The sequence below is a fragment of the Canis lupus genome, chromosome 26 (genome assembly GCF_048164855.1).
Source record: "Canis lupus baileyi chromosome 26, mCanLup2.hap1, whole genome shotgun sequence".
Lineage (NCBI taxonomy): Eukaryota > Metazoa > Chordata > Mammalia > Carnivora > Canidae > Canis > Canis lupus.
Window position 1 is genome coordinate 21,810,453 of NC_132863.1, and position 17,738 is coordinate 21,828,190.

Genomic DNA, 17,738 nt, shown 5'->3' on the forward strand with positions numbered 1-17,738 from the left:
ATTTATTCATAGAGACACAGAGAGAGAGAGAGAAAGAGAGAGAGAGAGAGAGAGGCAGAGACACAGGCAGAGGGAGAAGTAGGCTCCATGCAGGGAGCCTGACGTGGGACTGGGTCTCCAGGATCATGCCCTGGACCGAAGGTGGCGCTAAACCGCTGAGCCACCCGGGCTGCCCTCATGTTAACTGTCTTAAAGTGAAACATTACCCTACTAGGTAAAATAGTTATATCTGTTGAAGGTTTATGAGTACTGCCTATATGGATCAGGGAGGTAGGAAGGAGAGAGATTAGGAAGGATCCACATAGTATATATACTTCATCTTTTTAATGTAGCTTGTTGAACAAAAATTAATCTGCAAAGCAAAAAATGGCAATGCTGATGTAAAAATTTCTTTTAAGTTGAAATACTCTTACAGAGATGGCATTTATACTTGGGAATGTGGAATTGGTTCCCTTCTTCATTTTGAAATGTAAAATGACATTTTGTTTCTACAACATCCCCCTCAATACCAACAGTTAGTATGTCTCACCTATTATGTTTTCACTTCCTACTTCTTCCCTTACTGATTCCTTCTGTATCCATTTTCTTCCAAGTTTAAAGCCAGAGGACAGAAAGCATTTTGTAAACAACTGTAAAAATATACATTTTTATTTCTTGCTTTTGCACAAGGAAACAATTCAATAAAATATAAGCACAAATGCTAAAAAGTGAAAACTATAATTCATGCACACATATCAAGCAAATTAACTCAAAAGAAAAAGGGTATTTTTTACAAGTTTATATTCTGTTGTATATATGAATATAAATATGTATTTATTTATTTATTTATAACCAAACACTGCACCTATGTAAAAAGATGGAAACTATTACCATCTTCAGTTCAGCATGAGTCAAATCCTGGGCAGCAGTTGACAGAAGTGTGTCCACTCCTCCCTTTTTCTTCCACATCATCAATCTTTGGGTAGGAGGAGCAAGTTCCAAAACCATGAGTGTGTCGGTAAAGCAAGTAAGCTGTTTATGCATAATTTTGCTACTGATCTCTTTGACTGGATCTATGAGCAACTTTCTCTTTTTGCCTTTTCTTTTCTCAGCAATGTCTAAATATAAGAAATAGGCATAAATGTGATTGGTTGTACAGCTCTGTAAAATGATATTCTAGGCACTGCATATCTAAGACACGTTTACCACAATGCAACCTACGGAACTGCCATGGGAAGAAAATCTCTTTCTCTCTACTGAAAAATTATGCTTCACAAGGTTTTTGCACAGCTGTACAGTATTTGAACAGCCAACAGTTGATGCCTTTTATAAAGTGTTCCTTCAAAGTGCTTAGGAGGAACACTGTTGACCTAGCAGGTAGACAACTGAGGAAATGTGGAGCAGAGGATATAATGAGAGTGAAGTTGCTCAGTTTTTTGAAGTTCCCTAAAATATCCATATAACAGGATATTTTGAAACATTAATTTGTATTTTTCCAGTATATTTTTCTCTTCTCCATTGAAATTCCCTCCTCCATTGAAATTCATATACAAATTCCAAGTAGGTAACTAGGCCCATGGGATTTCACTCCTTTAGATAAATTTACCAGGTAAAAAACAAAAGTTAAGCTCTTCCTTATGAAGATATAAAGGGGGAGGGTTAGATTTCCTAAAATGGGTGAAGATCTAAGATCAGATGGAGCCAGAAGGAAGAGTAACCTGCCTGCTAATGTGCCTTAGTAAAATCCTGGGAACATGACAAGATCCCAGAAAGGCTGGCTGTGTGATGACCCCAGAGGCTATTCAGGCTGGGACAGTGGGTACCACAAACTGTTGTGGCTGATGACCACAGTTTACTTTCCACCTGCCACACCCCTCCCCCAAATTTGGATGCTACATGGCTTAAGGAACACAGGGGAACTATACAGACTCAAATTTTTGCCAAACCAGTGAGATAGAAGCTCAGAGTTGCATACAATAAAGAAAAAAACTTGAATGCTTTGTTTCTTGCATGCTTGAGTTTATAACTGAAATTCATATCAATTATCCTACTAAAGGTATGTTGTCCTTACAAGGTCAAGTTTATATTAGATTCATATTTATCTTTTATTCCTAAAAATATGTGTGCGGTTAAATGTTAGAGGGTATATGCGTCTCTTCTGATCCTTTTATTCCATCTTACTTTATATTCATTTGCATGTTTATCTATCTTCCCAATCAGACTGTGAGCCTCTTAAAAGCAGGTACTATGTCTTCTTCATTTCTGTGCCCAACAGAGAGTAATGATTCAGTAACTACTGGCATTGAACTCAATTTTAGATTTTCCAGTTTCCCAAACTGGGTATATAGTTTGACCAGGACTGACTACAATGAAAGGATCACATCAAATTTCCTCCACATTCTTTCCCTTTTGTATTGCAAATGTCACTACTGGGTTGACTACCTCCTATAATATTTTACAGATTTTCTCATGGTAAATAAGATAGTAGTATATCAAAAATAAAAACAAAGTTTTTTAAAACAACTAAGCATTGTTTTTATTTACATTAAAGGAAAAACAACTAAGCCTGGGTGGCTTAGTCAGTTAAGCAGCTGACTCTATGGATTTCAGCTCAGGTCATGATCTCAGGGTCGTGAGATTGAGACCCATGTTGGGCTCCATCCTCAGTGGGAGTCTGCTTGAGATTCTCTGTCTCCCTCTCCCTCAGTCCCTTCCTCCACCCCCGGCTCTCAAATAAATAAATAAATCTTTAAAACAAAAACAGAAACACGAATGAGTCTGACCTGAAATATCAATTGGTTCAAGAGTAATTCCTTGTTCTTCAGTTGATAATGAGGTTTCATCCATTTTTCCATTTTCAGGTAGACATATATACTCTGGATTATCTGGTTCCACTAATAACATCACCATAAAAATAATTTTTATAAAAAAGGTTATGTGTAAGCTAGATGCTTATATGAGAATAAAAGCAAAAGATAATGATAATTGAAGATTTATAATGCTAACTGGAGCCAAATCTGATTTTTAGAATCATGTACTTAATAGAGTTGAAGAGACACAAGAGATTATATGGCCTGGAGCCCAGTGTCTAAGTGAATCAAGTATCATCACCTTCTTTTGCACATGTGATATCTAAGGTTGGACTTAATAGATACTGTGGTAGCAACCACAGTACATGACTGATATAAATTTGATTATATGTCTGCTAAAGAACTTGTATTCTGGGATCCCTGGGTGTCTCAGTGGTTTGGTGCCTGCCTTTGGCCTGGGCATGAGCCTGGGGTCCCAGGACTGAGTTCTGCATTGGGCTCCCTGCGTGGAGCTTGCTTCTCCCTCTGCCTGTATCTCTGCCTCTCTGTCTCTCTGTGTCTCGCATGAATAAATAAATAAAATCTTAAAAAAAAAAAAACTTGTATTCTGTTAAATCACATAATAATTAGTTGACCCACAAAGAACCTAAGTAAACTTGTATCACCTTTCTTTTCACATTTTAAATTTCTACTCTGTGTTAGGAGGGAAATGCAACATCAAAAAGAGTGAAGACTCAACATGGGGCTATTCATGATTTTAATTCTTAAGAAAAATCAGACAAAGACTTCAAATAATTTGAAGGACTTTCACATGAATTTCAAGTAGAAAATATCCCCACAGGGATCCCTGGGTGGCGCAGCGGTTTGGCGCCTGCCTTTGGCCCAGGGCACGATCCTGGAGACCCGGGATCGAATCCCACGTCGGGCTCCCGGTGCATGGAGCCTGCTTCTCCCTCTGCCTATGTCTCTGCCTCTGTCTCTCTCTCTCTCTCTCTCTGTGACTATCATAAAATAAAAATAAAAAATTAAAAAAAAAAAAAAAGGAAAATATCCCCACATCTATAATTTTTCTCAAATGGTATATGGATTTTCCAATTATATTAATGTCAATATAGTATTAATAATTAATAATATGAATAATCAATAGCCATATTAATGTCAAACATTAATGATGTTTTGAACAGGTAAAAAATATTATTTAATAATTCAAAAACATAGTATTTTGGCAGAGTGTTTAAATGTGCTCTCATACCAAATAAACCCAATCCTGGTTAAATACCATTGTTGTACCTTTCTCAGAGCCTAGTTTTCTATTCCATATTGTCTAGGGTCAGACTCAAAGTTTGAGGGACAACATTCTTTATTATTTTTCACTATACTATATTGCTACTTATACTGCACAGTTATAAGGCTTAATTTGAATATTCCTATCTGTTCACTTTCTACACAAAGGATGATTTCATCATACCCGCTATAGTTTCAGGAGGCTCAGGAGGCAGACAAATTTCTCTGCTCAAATGCATGTCTTCTAACAGAATATTCTGATCATCTTGCAGTAGATTATCTTGAAAAACACAATAAATACTATTGTCATACAGAGTTGAATCTGTCATTTGTTCACTAAACATTTATTGACATTATTGTATACAAGAATTGTAAGGGGCTACAAAAATGAATCAACTCTACTTAAATAGATTTGATTGGTTATATAGACTCACATTTTAAGCAGGATAATATAGAATTTTATATATATATATATCATTTCCTTTCCTTTATTAAATAGATGTTTCATTTCAGGAGATATTTACTAAACTAATACCAAGATAGTAACCTTGTTACATAGCCATGTTTAGATTTTAAATCAAGAAGTAAAGGCTTTCAAAACCCTTTGCTAGAGATCTAAGGTAGAACCACTGTTTCTTCAGTTTTGAAATTTCAAAGTTTGCCATAACCAGCCTTTTAAAGTAAACCAAGAATTAAAAAAAGACTTGTTATATAGCCATCAGTATCTTTAAAATATGTGTATTTATATTTCCCAATTTTTGTCTACCCTATTTCTATGATTATTTTATAATAATAACATAATAAAAATATATTTATAATATAAAATGTTGGAAAAAAAACTTTAGAATAGCTGTTTCACAATTTCTGTTAAGGAAAACAATGTTTCTAATATATGATCTAATATATTTTGTGAGGAGTATATTAACTCCACTCCTTTCCCCTTAAAACTTAGGAATTTGTAAAAATAAAAACAAGCAGTATTTTATATCCTATATGAAAAATGTACTTAGATGGCTATTCACTTAGACCTACGCTAAATGTTTAACTACATCACAGACTTTGAAAACTTGTATAAAAAATGCAGGGGCATACCTGAAATTTTAGTTTGATCTAATAAATCTATTAATATATATTCTAATATGATTGAAATAAATATCCAACTTCTATATAATTAGACAGTATACCGATCATCTCTCCTGCAGCCCCTTCATCTCCAAATCCATCTCCACTGTCATACAACAGAGATTTTTCTCCAATGAGGCTTCCAGAACTATGTTCAGCTAAAGGACCACTGGAATTCAGCAATATGTTGTCATCAAAGAAGCTATGTCTTCTGAGAATTTCAGGTTCCTCCCCTAAATAAATATATATTATCAATACTGAGTTAGCCATAGAAACATAGAGTTTTGGGGTTAGATAGAAATTCATATATTTTCTTATATAGCCCCTTCCATTTTACAGATAAGAAAAATGAGAGCTAAAAAACATATTTGGATTGTTCAACTAAAGTCACTCAGTTAATCAATCAGTGGAGACTGGATTTCTAGACTAATACTTTTTCCAAAACAATAGGGAAAAAACATTAGGATAGAATTTTTAGTTGTGGTTCAGTTTAATAATTTCCCAGATGGGAAATTAGTATTGACAGTGGAATGATTTTTTTCTATGTTAGATAGGTCATGTCCTTCTTGATTAAGTATTATTTTATATTATTTCAAGTGTAATTGCTTGTGTTGTTTATCCATAGTGGAGATTTGGAAAATAAGGAGCATATCTGTCTTCTTAGGAATGGAAAGGCAGGTAAAATATTAAAGAATGCGCTTACAACATTCATGCAATAAATCTTTATTGAATGACTGGGTATTAGGAAATATGCTAGGTGTTGGAGATACAGCAGTGAAAAAGACAAAACCCAGTATGCTAACATTAACTGAGTACTTATTATGTGCATTATATTATGTAACAGAAGATACTATTATTATCTGTATTGTCCACAGAAAAGGAAATATGTCCACAAAAAGGTTTTAGAATTTGCACATAGTTATACCCTAATGACAAAGCCAGGATCTGAACCTTGCAGACACAGTAATAGTATCAGTGTTAGAATTTCACTGGTGAAATATTTTGTAAAATGGTGATTTATGAGAGCAAATTCTTAAAACACTGATAGCAGATAAAATGAACTCCCCTGCTTCAAAATGACTTCCTTCCAGATTGGCCACCTGCACATGTATATTCTTTCCCTTTCTTGGTTTGAATCTCTAGGTCTAGGAATCTGAAACCCAGAGGTCAGACAGACGTTGGTATTCTCTTCCCTCTCTCTAACAACTCATGTTGGTTAGTGCTAGTTAGTAAAGAAAATAATAATTAAGTATCATTTATATTAAAATTCTTCTATAGGCCTATATCTTCTAGAAAGGAAGAGTTGAAAAAGGCAGCCTTCACTGCACTGGATTAAAGATTTGCTCAATAGAAAAGACTGGCTTAAAAAAAAAAAGCAACTACCCACCCCAAAACCTAAAAACATGTTCACATCTTCCAGGAGCAGCTTAAAAGCTCCCAAAAGAAAAACCAGCTTTGGTCAATAAGAAAATAACATTTATGAACAAACACGATATTCTGAGCACTGAGCATCATGATACCCTGAGATTACTCAAAAAAAATTAAAGAATTATTGCTTTCAATCTTGTATTATAGCTCAGAATAGGATGGATTAATATTAAACACTTCCCAGAAACCATTAGGTTTCAGCTAGTTTTTGAGGAAGATAAAAATCACTTATTGGTGAAAAAGACTGAAGGAGGGAATAAGAGGAATAACTCTCTGATGTTCTAGTAGTATCCCAATTTTACAAATAGGATAGTAAAGCTCAGAGAAGCTAGGTAATTTGCCCAATATCACACAGCAAGGCAACAGAAAAAGCTTATTCAAACTCAGGTCTGTTGGTATACTAAAAACATGTTCTTCCCTCTTTCTGAATTGTAGGAGACACAGTCTGAGAATAGCTAAATTGTACTGGTTGCCTAATAAGATATTTTTGTAACTTGAACAAAAAGTCGTAGTGAGAGTAAAACAAAGTTGATAAAACAAAGAAGGTAATAAACTGGTAGAGGGCCTTGAGGATAGGCAGGGGTCTCTAAAGTCAGAGGGACCCAAGGTACTCAAGTAGAGGAATGTGATATGAAAAAAAATGGAATTTAAGGACAATTGCTCTTGCAGAGATATATAAAATGTAGGAAGAGCTTGGGATATATAGGAGGGTATTACAGTACTCCAGGTCTAGTCTCCATGCCCACCATGGAGCCCAGTGCAGGGCTTGAACACAATGACCCTGAGATCAAGAGTCAGACACTTAATCAACTGACCCCATCAGGCGGCCCAGTACTGGTGTTATATACATTGGTGGCTAGGGAAATAGAAGACCTAAGAGACATTTCCAATTTTTTTGTTGTTGTTAATCAGCACTGGCATTAAGCTTACAGAAAGTGTAAAAAGTGATCCTAGAGGGGTGCCTGGGTGGCTCAGTCATTTAAGCATCTGATGCTTGGTTTCAGCTTGGGTCATGATCTTAGCCCTTGCATGGGTCTCCATGTTGAGTACAGAGTCTGCTTGGGATTCCTTACTCATCTCTCTCCCTCCCTCTCTGTTCCTACCCCATCCTGCTTACTCTCTCTCTCTCAAATAAATTAATTAAAAAAATTTTTTAAGTGATCCCAAAGTTTCAGGCCTAAAGAAGAATAATAGCATTTACAGGGAAATGTGTAAAGAGTATCTTGGCAGTAGGAAATAAGATTAAAATTGCCACTGTATTACATTTTAAGGCTTGGGGTTACAGACAGTAAGAAATCCAAACACCTCAAAGTATGGTCTGTGGGTTGGTGCTTTACTGTGATGGAGTAAATACACAAATTAGAGGTAAATATTTAGAATATTTTATAGCAATTTCACAGAGTAATTTTATATATGTTGAATTCAATAACAAAAATTGAAGCATATATTTTGATTTTAAACTTTTAATTTTTCTAGTCATCAATTTTTAAATGTTTTACAAAAGTATTATTCCATGACAGACTGGAAATTAACAAAAGTTATACAACTTGTCCTGTCCCCACAGATCATTTAAGAACACAGCTATAGATCATGAGAGTTATGGAAGGAGAGTAAGGATGAGAAATGGAGGTTAGAGATACAGTTCAAGCATTACTGCCTTGACCACCCACCCTCACCGAACACAGATTTAGGTCATCCTTCTCCTATGCTGCTTCAGGCACTATATGAGAGTCAGAGATGAATATGACACAGATCTTACCATCATGGAGTTTTCAGACCAACACAGGATATACATAATATCATGGCACAAGACAGAGGTAAATGCCAGAAAAAAAAAAACAAATACTATATGGCTCAATTCTAAAATACACTCAACAGTTTCTGTTTCACAATCAATGAGTAAGTATTCAGCATGTGATATTTCTCCGCAGTCTCAAGCCATGTTAAAATGTTATTTTACAATTGATATCATCATATACTGGAGGAATTATCATATTTTGAAGGCAGTATATGCAGCACATATGTAAAACCTTATATATATGTTACTATAGCAAATGTTTATTTGCATGTCTATCTCTCTGCCTGAATCTCCTTCAGGAAAGGATTCTGCAAACTTTGTGCTGCCTATGCCTACGACAACACCTAACATATAGTAAGTATTCAATAAATAATTGTACACTAAGGGAAGTTTATAGCCTAAGACTGAGTCTTGGCATTGACATCTATTTAGAAAAAGATAAAGGCAAACTTAAGTAGAGTTGCATTTACACAAGAGATTCATTCTAAAGATATTCATTCTAAAGATATTCATTCTAAAGATTCATTCTAAAGATATTCTATTCATTCTAAAGATATTTCTATTGACGTTGTTTCAGTATAAAAATGCAAATATAATTGATTATAGCTTGTAGCTTTAATTTCTCAAATATTCTCACCAAAGCTCCCAGCTTGGAAAAGTAGATCATTACCATAATGTTCTCTAAGTGTGATTTCTTCCGGTCTGCTTTGGTTGTGAGTAAACTGTTCTGAAACGTCAATAGCACTACGGAGAAACAGAAGATTGAGAAAAACATGTGAACAGAATTCAAGGATTTTGTGGTATACTGGAAAAAAAAAAAACCCACAAATCCCTAAAACAAAAAACAGGTTTTATTATAAAAATACTTTTTTCCTCAATAGTATTATTTATAAACACTAACGTACCATACATGCTTCTATACAAGTGATCTCCAGGTTGTCAAATCCAAATGGTTGATTCGCAGTCCTTATCTTACTTACACTAACCAACCACATTTGAAACAGATGTTCATTCCCTAATGGAACCCAGTCTTCTCTTGGTCTACTTTCTCTTGATTTTTTCCCTACCTCATTGGCTGCTCTTTTTCCATCTCCTTTATTAGTTCTTCCTCAAGTCTCTCAGACTATTAGCTACTAGGAACAACTCAACAACTCTGTTCTCAGATCTCTTTTTAAAAAATTACACTCACTCTCTAGGGGTTTTATGACTCACAGTTGAAGTTCCGCCTATATACTCACAACTCTCAAATTTAGATCCTAATCCAGACTGCTTTCCTGAATTTCAGACCCAGATATTCCACTACCTGCCTACTCCCCTTGGATATGCAAGTCATCTCAAAACTTATGTCTAAAGCCGAATTAAGCCTTTACCCTGCCCCTCTTAGACCTGCCATTCTCTAGTTATCCTCATCTCATTAGGTGGCTAACTCCATTCTCATATCCAAATCATAGTCATCCTTCACTTGTTTCCCTTAAAGCCATTTCCAACTCTTCAGCAAATCCTGTTGGCTCTGTCTTCAAAATATACTCATAATTTTGACTGCTACCTCCTTGATAACATGAAGTCTGAGAAGTAATCACAGACATTGTTATTTCTCACTTGGACTTTTTTTTTTTTGAGGGGATAATACCCTTTATTAAGGAAGATCAAGACAAAGACCACAGGAGGGTCCCTTCTAGGACACAGAGGCCAGGCATCCTGACCCCACATTTGTGGGCTGCTGGTGGGGAGAGTGTATGCCCTCAGTTGGACCCTGAGGTTCCCACAGACAGGACAGGGCTGTCAGTCCCAGTTATAAGTCCTGGCATCCTCCATCCAAGGCACTAACTCTTTTCAACCACCAATGCCCTCTTCTCCCCATTCCCCTGGGCTTTCACTCCAGATTATTGGGGTGTGTTTGTGTGTGTGTGGGGGGGGAATGTAGCCTGGTATGGGAAGGGAGACCCTCTCAGTGCTGGGCTCTACCTGTAAGTGTTGAGGGGGAGTTTCCCTTGCAGCCTCTGAGGGCAGAGGACTTGGGCTATGTGTGTTGTATACGTGTGTGGGGGGGGGAGTCATCTGGACTTCTTACTGCAATAACCTTTTCATTGGCTCTCTGCTTCTGCCCCTTCCCCCTTGTAGTAAGTAGCCTGAGGGAGCATGTTAAAACCAAGTCAGATCCAGTCACTCTTCTATTCAAAACCCCTCTATGCCCCCATCTGAGTAAAATAAAAATTCTTATTGTGGCCTACAACACCCTACATCATTTGCACCCCCAGCTACCTCTCTGACCTCGTCTCCTACGACTCAGACGCTCATTTACAGCACTTCAGTCTTACTTGCCTCCTTGTTGTTCCCTGAACTCGTCCAATGTGTTCTGCCCTAGGGCCTTCCCACTTGCTCTACCGGAAACATTCTTCCTCACATTACTGAATGGTTTATTCCCACACCTCCTTCAGATTTCAGCTCTGACCTTATTAGAAAAGCCTTTCCTAACTATCCTGTCATTTATTTACTTTATGTTCTACTTTTTTTCATATTTTTGCTGATCATTTCCTGACATATTGTGTATTTATTTGTTTATTATCTGTTTAAACTATAAGATTCATGCAGACAGGAGCTGTTGTTCATTGCTATCTCCTTGGTGCTTAGAGTAGTGCCTGGTATATAGAAAGCACACAATAAATATTTACTGAATGAATGGACATACTGTTAATACTGCAAACTACATTCAGCAAATATAATGATACATTTTTGGCATTGTACTTCAAAATTTCACACCAAATTTAAGTCTTCATCAACTGCATGTGTATTTCATTTGTTAACTAGATTCCACTTGTGTACATGAAATATGAAGATGAAAATAATACAATATCAAGAAAATCAAATTGAGGGCAGCCCTGGTGGCTCAGCGGTTTAGCACCGCCTTCAGCCCAGAGCCTGATCCTTGGGACCTGGGATCCAGTCCCATGTCAGGCTCCCTGCATGGAGCCTGCTTCTTCCTCTGCCTGTGTCTCTGCCTCTCTCTCTCTCTCTCTCTGTCTCTCTCTCTCTCTCTGTGTGTCTCTCATGAATAAATAAAATCTTTACAATAAAAATAAATAAATAAATAAATAAATAATTTTTTTTTTTAAAAGAAAATCAAATTGAAGGAAAATTTAAAAATTTACTTCACATTGTGGGTGTCAAAATCATGAAATTCTTCTGGCAATGTGATAGCACTGTAAGCAGCTTCAAAATTCTCTTTTGGAAGGTCCACCAGTCCTGAAAAAATAAAAAACCACAATCAATGAGGAATAATGCTATATAAAAAACTCCCAACTCCTGCTTTTCTTCAGTCCATGCTCTACAAACAGCCAGAGTGATATTAAAAATATTTAAAAAGCAATCAGATCAGCTTGCTCTCATGCTTAAAATGATTCAGTGACTTCCCCAGTGCATTTAAATAAAATCCAAACTTCTAATCAGGGCCTCTGCAGCCCTACAAACCTATCAGCATCATCTTTCCCTCATTCTCTAGACTCCAACTATACTGGTCTTTTTGTTCCCTTAACAAGTCAAACACTTTTCTTCCTCAAGACCTTTGCTCTCACTATTCCCTCTGCCTGGAATGCTATTCCCTCAGGGATGTTTTACATGGCTAAGTACTTCTCATTCATCAAGTTTGACCTTAAATTCTATCCTCTCTTGGGATGCCTGGGTGGTTCAGTGGTTAAGCATCTGCCTTCGGTGTGATCCCCAGAGTCCTGGGATTCAGTCCCACATCGGGCTCCCTGCATGGAGCCTGCTTTTCCCTTTGCCTGTGTTTCTGCCTCTGTGTGTGTGTGTGTGTGTGTGTGTGTGTGTGTCATCAATAAATAAATAAAATCTTTTAAAATAAACAAATAAGTTATATCCTCTCTGAAAGGCTTTTCCCAATCAGCCTAACTCAAGTAGTTTCCTGTTATTTTTTGATGAAACATTCTGTTTATATTTCTGCATAGCAAAATTGCAATCTATAATTGTTGTAATAATTAAAAAAAAAAAAAACATGGTCATTATCTGATTTCCTCACCAGAGACCTTATTTGCCTTGTTTGTCCTTGTATCCCAGAGCCTAAAATAGTGTTTGGCACAGAGTATGGGATAAACAAATATCTGTGGATTATATAAATAAAATAATGAGCAAATGAACCATATTTGATTGAGTATAAACCCTATGTAGAGATTCTACAAATATTTTAAATAAAGAACAAAACCCTGTCAACCCTGATTCAACAAATATTGAGGGAAGAGTATGTTCAAGGCGTTGAGACAAGTTGTATAAGAGATTCAGGAAATAAATACAACAAAGATGTTGCCTTCAAGGGGCTTGCAAACTGGTGTGACAGGCAAGGCCTGTACCTAAATAACCAAAATACAAGGTAGAAATGATGAATGTCTTAAAATTAAATTAAAACTAAAAGGCATTATATTTATGACACATGTAAATCTTTTTTTTTTTTTTTTTGACACATGTAAATCTCTAGCACTTTGGAATGCCTAGAGATTTTCTATGATATTTCATAATAGAATGCTGCTTAGCATCCTGAGAATTCTGAAAACAATGACAATTATGATATCTGGGTTTTGTCAATTACGCTATTTCTAATTCATCTAATAAAGGCAAAAACAGATACAGCAAACTAAGCAAGCCATTAAAATTGAGTATCAGGGGACGCCGGGGTGGCTCAGCATTTGAACATCTGCCTTTGGCTCAGGGCGTGATCCTGGTATTGAGTCCTGCATCTGGCTCCTTGCGAGGAAGCTACTTCTCCCTCTGCCTGTGTCTCTGCCTCTCTCTGTATGTCTCTCTTCAATAAATAAATAAAATCTTTAAAAAAATCCTGAGTATCAGAGTTTCTTACTCTGGTAAGGTAGCTTTATGTATATTTCTTAAGTAAATATGCAGGAGTATTACAAGTTTCTGAAAACATAACCTTTCCCTGCAAACATAGGAAGAGCTCAAGGGAAAGAATATAACTTGTCCTTAACTACAGAAACTTAGAATCAGTAAAAAGGAAGTTTATATTTACTATATATCTTGGAATTACAGAGTGCCACCAATGAAAAGAGCTCACTCAAAATAAAAATACAAAAGGGAACCAAAATAAGTGAGACCAATCAACATTGCAAGTATACCTGGGCGAAATGTCATCTTCATTTTAAGCAATGCTTCACTGCAATCTGCCAAAAGATATTTTGCCTTCCTATTATAAATTCGCACAACTCCCAAAAGAAGGTGTCCTGAAGTTCGAAGTGCAATTTTCACCTTTCAATAATTTTTAAAGTATTAGAATGGTAAGAATTAGACTCATAAACCCTGTTTGAAAATTATAAAATCATAGAATTTCTTCTCTTTAAAAAGCAGACATTTTGCTTATTCTTATTTAAAGTGAATTATTTAACTTTTACCTCCTCTTGTAAAATGATTAACTTTTATTCTTATTCAATGAAGATAATCTCATGTACCATTTAAGTGAAATACGTTATTATTGGTTTTATGGGAAGACTATAAACTCTGCAGTCAGGCCGACTCAGGTGCAAGCCCTGGCTCAGTTGCTAAGGCTGCCATTCAACCTTCTGGAACTTCAGTTTATTAATAATGGCTACAACTTATTATATACTTATTTTATGCCAGCCATTGTCCTAACAGCTCTTCATATATTATTTAATTTTGACAACTTGTATTTACAGAAGGAAAAAACAGACTCAGAAATGGTAAGTAGCATGCCCAAAATAACACAACTGCTAATGGAGTAGGAATTAAATTAGATTAATTCAAAAGTTCATGCTCTTATCTATTACACTTCACTGGGGTTAAAAGAAGCCCATCTCATAGGGTTGTTGTGAAGATTAAATAATCTAATGAACATAAAGCCTAGCCCAGTGCCTGACAAATGGAAGGTTTTCAATTATAATTTATCCTTCTTTCAAACATAAAAATACTTAACCTAAAAAAAATATTAAAATATTTTAATGCAAGTTCTAATACCTTATTAGAGTGTTTTATAAGGAACATAGTACTTTGTGAAGTGTTTACATACATATTTTGATTTATACTCAAGACTTTTTTTTCTTCTCTCCATATTCATGTACTCACTATTTTTCTAAGTACTTATTTGGTACCTACTACATACATGGTATTTTATTAAGAGAATAAGAAAAGATTACAAAGCATGTATAAAACATGACCTTTCTCCTTCAGGGTCCAATCTGTTCATGATAAACATATGAAACAGTTAATTACCAACAGAAACTGATATGTTTATTCTCAGGTAATAAATGTTATGGGAATTAAAAGAGAGAAGACCATTGTAGAAAGTGAAACTTCCTTGGAAATGTATTTTGTGATATTAACATAATTCAGTTCCTTTCTTCTTCATAAGTCATGCCAAATACATACTGTAATTTTAACCAATAACATACCTTAGGTGAAATAATTTTTTCAATGGTTATCTCTAGATTACATTCAAATACATGAGCCTTTGTGAGTTTCTTCTCCCAGTGAGCTGCAAGCCAGATTTTGGCCAATGGCCCTCGCTTACTCATAAGCACATGTGTGTAGAACATGTTGCCTGTTTTCCTTAGCTGTTTAACAAACTAGAGGGAACATTAAAAGATATTTAAAATTTGATTACAAAAATATTTCCATGCTGTTTCACAGTAAAAACACTTTTTTCATTAATTCTATAAAATAACACTCAGATTATCTTCTAGTTCAAGGCATCATTCAAATGATTTTCTTTAAAGAAGAAACGTCATTTAAAATATGAAATCATAAACTAATGAGAGCTCTGTTTGATTGTGAACCACAACCAGTTTATATGTATTCTGATCACTGATGGCTTCTTACATTCTACTTATTTTACCCAGCAAAGGATTTGAGTTCTCTTACTAACACGGTCAAATAAATAGAAGAGAAAGCCTGGGAAAAATAGGAGATGGAAACAGGGAACAAAAAACAAAACAGGAAAAGGTGGACTAAACTAAGAAAAGTGAACACATGTCCCCTCTTTTCTAAAACTTAGGAATTTGAGACATGTTGGATTATTGGCTTGTAACTAAGTGTTGAATTTCTTTCTTTTCTTCAAGATGATCTGGTTCCATAATCCATTCAACAATGGATTAATCTTTGGAGTTAAAAAAAATGCACTCCAAAGGATTATAAAGTGGAAAGATGAAGAAAACAATAAAGTGCAGGAAAAACACAAAGAAAGGAAACTGGAATCAAATGTAAATGTTCTCAAATAAGAATGGTGAAAGAAAACCTTAACTTAGAAGAAAAACAATTTATGCACGCTTCTACCTATTGTACTATCCTCGAGAATATCGTAAGACTCCACTTTAAGCAAAGGAATAATACTTTGGCTTCTAGAGAAGAATCAAGTTATTGCGCACATAAAGTAATCTTAAGCTGCCACTATAAAAGCCTTTTTTGCTTTTCTACTTAAAGTTCTGATCAGGAGAGAAAGCCGAGCCAAAATGAACACAAAAACAAAATCACAGAATTCCAAACTGAGGTGAACTTGGATCAACGCCCATTTCCTCCCCAAAACCAAATCACTGTGCCCCAAAATTAAAACTTAGGCATCTACCGAACCATATTCCCCAGTGAGAGAGCTGGAGATTTTAATGTTTATGGCCTGTGCCTTGCCTTGGGTCCACTTCTTGTCTGTTCTACGTTCGGTCTTGGGATAAATTCCAATTTATCTTACAGGATTGCTCCCAGGTATATGGTTATTGACGTATTCTAAGGAAAAACAACAACCCTGCGATTTAATTTTCCTGAGACACGGATTTTCCCGAGCACACTCTCCACCCGCCCCCCCCCCACCGTCCCCCCTCACCAAAAAAAACCCCAAAGTCCCGCGGGGTTATTTCTAGATTGGCCTGGCTTCGCGCCAAGCCGAGAGGCTGAGGAGAAACAGGAACCGGGAGCCAGGGAGAGGGAGGGGGAGGAGGGGAGGAGGGGAGGAGGGCGGCGGGGAGCGGGGGAGGGGCGCAAAGCCGAGGGGCGGGCGGCTCTGGGGCAGGGGCGTGGGGAGAGCCCGGGCGCTGCTTCAGGGGAGGAGAAGCCGGTGAGCGGCGAGGAAGGGGAGGCGCTGGGGGCGGGGTGGGGCGTCCACGAGGCGAGGCGAAGGCGCGAGCGCGAGGGCAAGGACGCCCGGGGGCTTCCTCCACAGCGACTCCTCCTCAGCCGTCAAGGCCGGCGGCCCCGAGACCCTGAGGGCAGCGCGGCGGCCGCAGGCGCCCGTTCCTCCCGCGCGGGGAGGGGGCGCCGGGTCGCGCCTCCAGCCCGGGAGGGCTCAGGGAGGCGGCGTTCCTCCCTCAGGCGCCGTCCGCAGGGCTCGCGCCGCTGAGGAGCTGGCGGGGCGCGAGTCGGGTGCCGGCGCCGCGGCCCCAGCACTCAGCCCGCCTTCAGCCTCCGGGTTGCGCCCAGCCCCTCAGGCTGCGCCCTACTTTCGGAGCCGGGTCTGAAGAGAGGCGTGCGGGAGCAGGGGCTTGGAGGACCAGGTGCCGGGGTCCGCGCGTCGAGTCCTCCCGGGGCTGCCAGGCGTCAGGGGGGCGCGGCGGGGCGAGGGGCGGGGCGAGGGGCGGGGCGGCCGGGAATGGGGCGGGGCGAGGGGCGAGGGGCGGGGCAGCAGGGCGAGGGGCGGGGCGAGGGGCGAGGGGCGGGGCGCGCCAGGACCCGGCTGGGTGCTTGCGCTGTCCGAGCTCTAACCTGGGACTCAAGCAGTGCGTGGCGGGGAGCGGAGGGGGCGGGGCATGGACCCTACAGGGAGGAGGACAGGGGCGGGGCCGGGCCCCACAGAGCAACTGTGAAGGGTGGTCTGACCCCTCTGCCTGGTCTCTGAACATCCTAGGACGGCCTCTCTTCTCTTCCACTTAGTACCTGGGGGGTTCCCTAGAGAAGTTACTTGATCGCCTGAACCCCAGGTTTTCTCATCTGTGGAATGGAAATGATGCTAATAAAAGTACCTGTGCCGGGCGCCTGGATGGCTCAGGTCGCAATCTGGAGTCCTGGGATCGAGTCCCACATCAGGGTCCCTCTCAGGGAGCCTGCTTCTCCCTCTGCCTGTGTCTCTGCCTCTCTCTCTGTGTCTCTCATGAATAAATAAATCTTTATTCTATTTATTTATTCATGAAACACACACACACACACAGAGGCAGAGACACAGGCAGAGGGAGAAGCAGGCTCCACGCAGGGAGCCTGACGTGGGACTCGATCCTGGGTCTCCAGGATCAGGCCCTGGGCTGGAGGTGGGGCTAAACCGCAGAGCCACCCGGGCTGCCCAATAGAATCTTTTTAAAAATTTT

At 38.5% G+C, this 17,738-nt stretch overlaps 1 protein-coding gene across 12 annotated transcripts in view; it reads right to left on the reverse strand.

The window, feature by feature from the left end:
- The window catches only part of RAD21L1 (RAD21 cohesin complex component like 1), a 29,477-nt gene extending 12,471 nt beyond the window's left edge, over positions 1-17,006 (reverse strand). Inside the window, exons 1-11 of one of the 12 annotated variants that reach the window (XM_072800381.1) lie at positions 16,881-17,006; positions 16,075-16,170; positions 14,847-15,020; positions 13,560-13,689; positions 11,571-11,664; positions 9,092-9,165; positions 5,258-5,428; positions 4,258-4,353; positions 2,763-2,873; positions 871-1,097; positions 530-629 (exon numbers count right to left, since the gene is read on the reverse strand). In XM_072800381.1, coding sequence (XP_072656482.1) covers positions 530-629; positions 871-1,097; positions 2,763-2,873; positions 4,258-4,353; positions 5,258-5,428; positions 9,092-9,165; positions 11,571-11,664; positions 13,560-13,689; positions 14,847-14,990 — 1,147 coding nt within the window. In that variant the 5' untranslated portion in view covers positions 14,991-15,020; positions 16,075-16,170; positions 16,881-17,006. Of the gene's footprint in view, positions 1-529; positions 630-870; positions 1,098-2,762; positions 2,874-4,257; positions 4,354-5,257; positions 5,429-9,058; positions 9,166-11,570; positions 11,665-13,559; positions 13,690-14,846; positions 15,021-16,015; positions 16,171-16,267; positions 16,402-16,880 lie in introns of those variants that run through there. The other 11 variants (XM_072800378.1, XM_072800380.1, XM_072800379.1 and 8 more) reach the window with 11 other exon arrangements.
- Between the last annotated feature and the right edge of the window lie 732 nt (positions 17,007-17,738).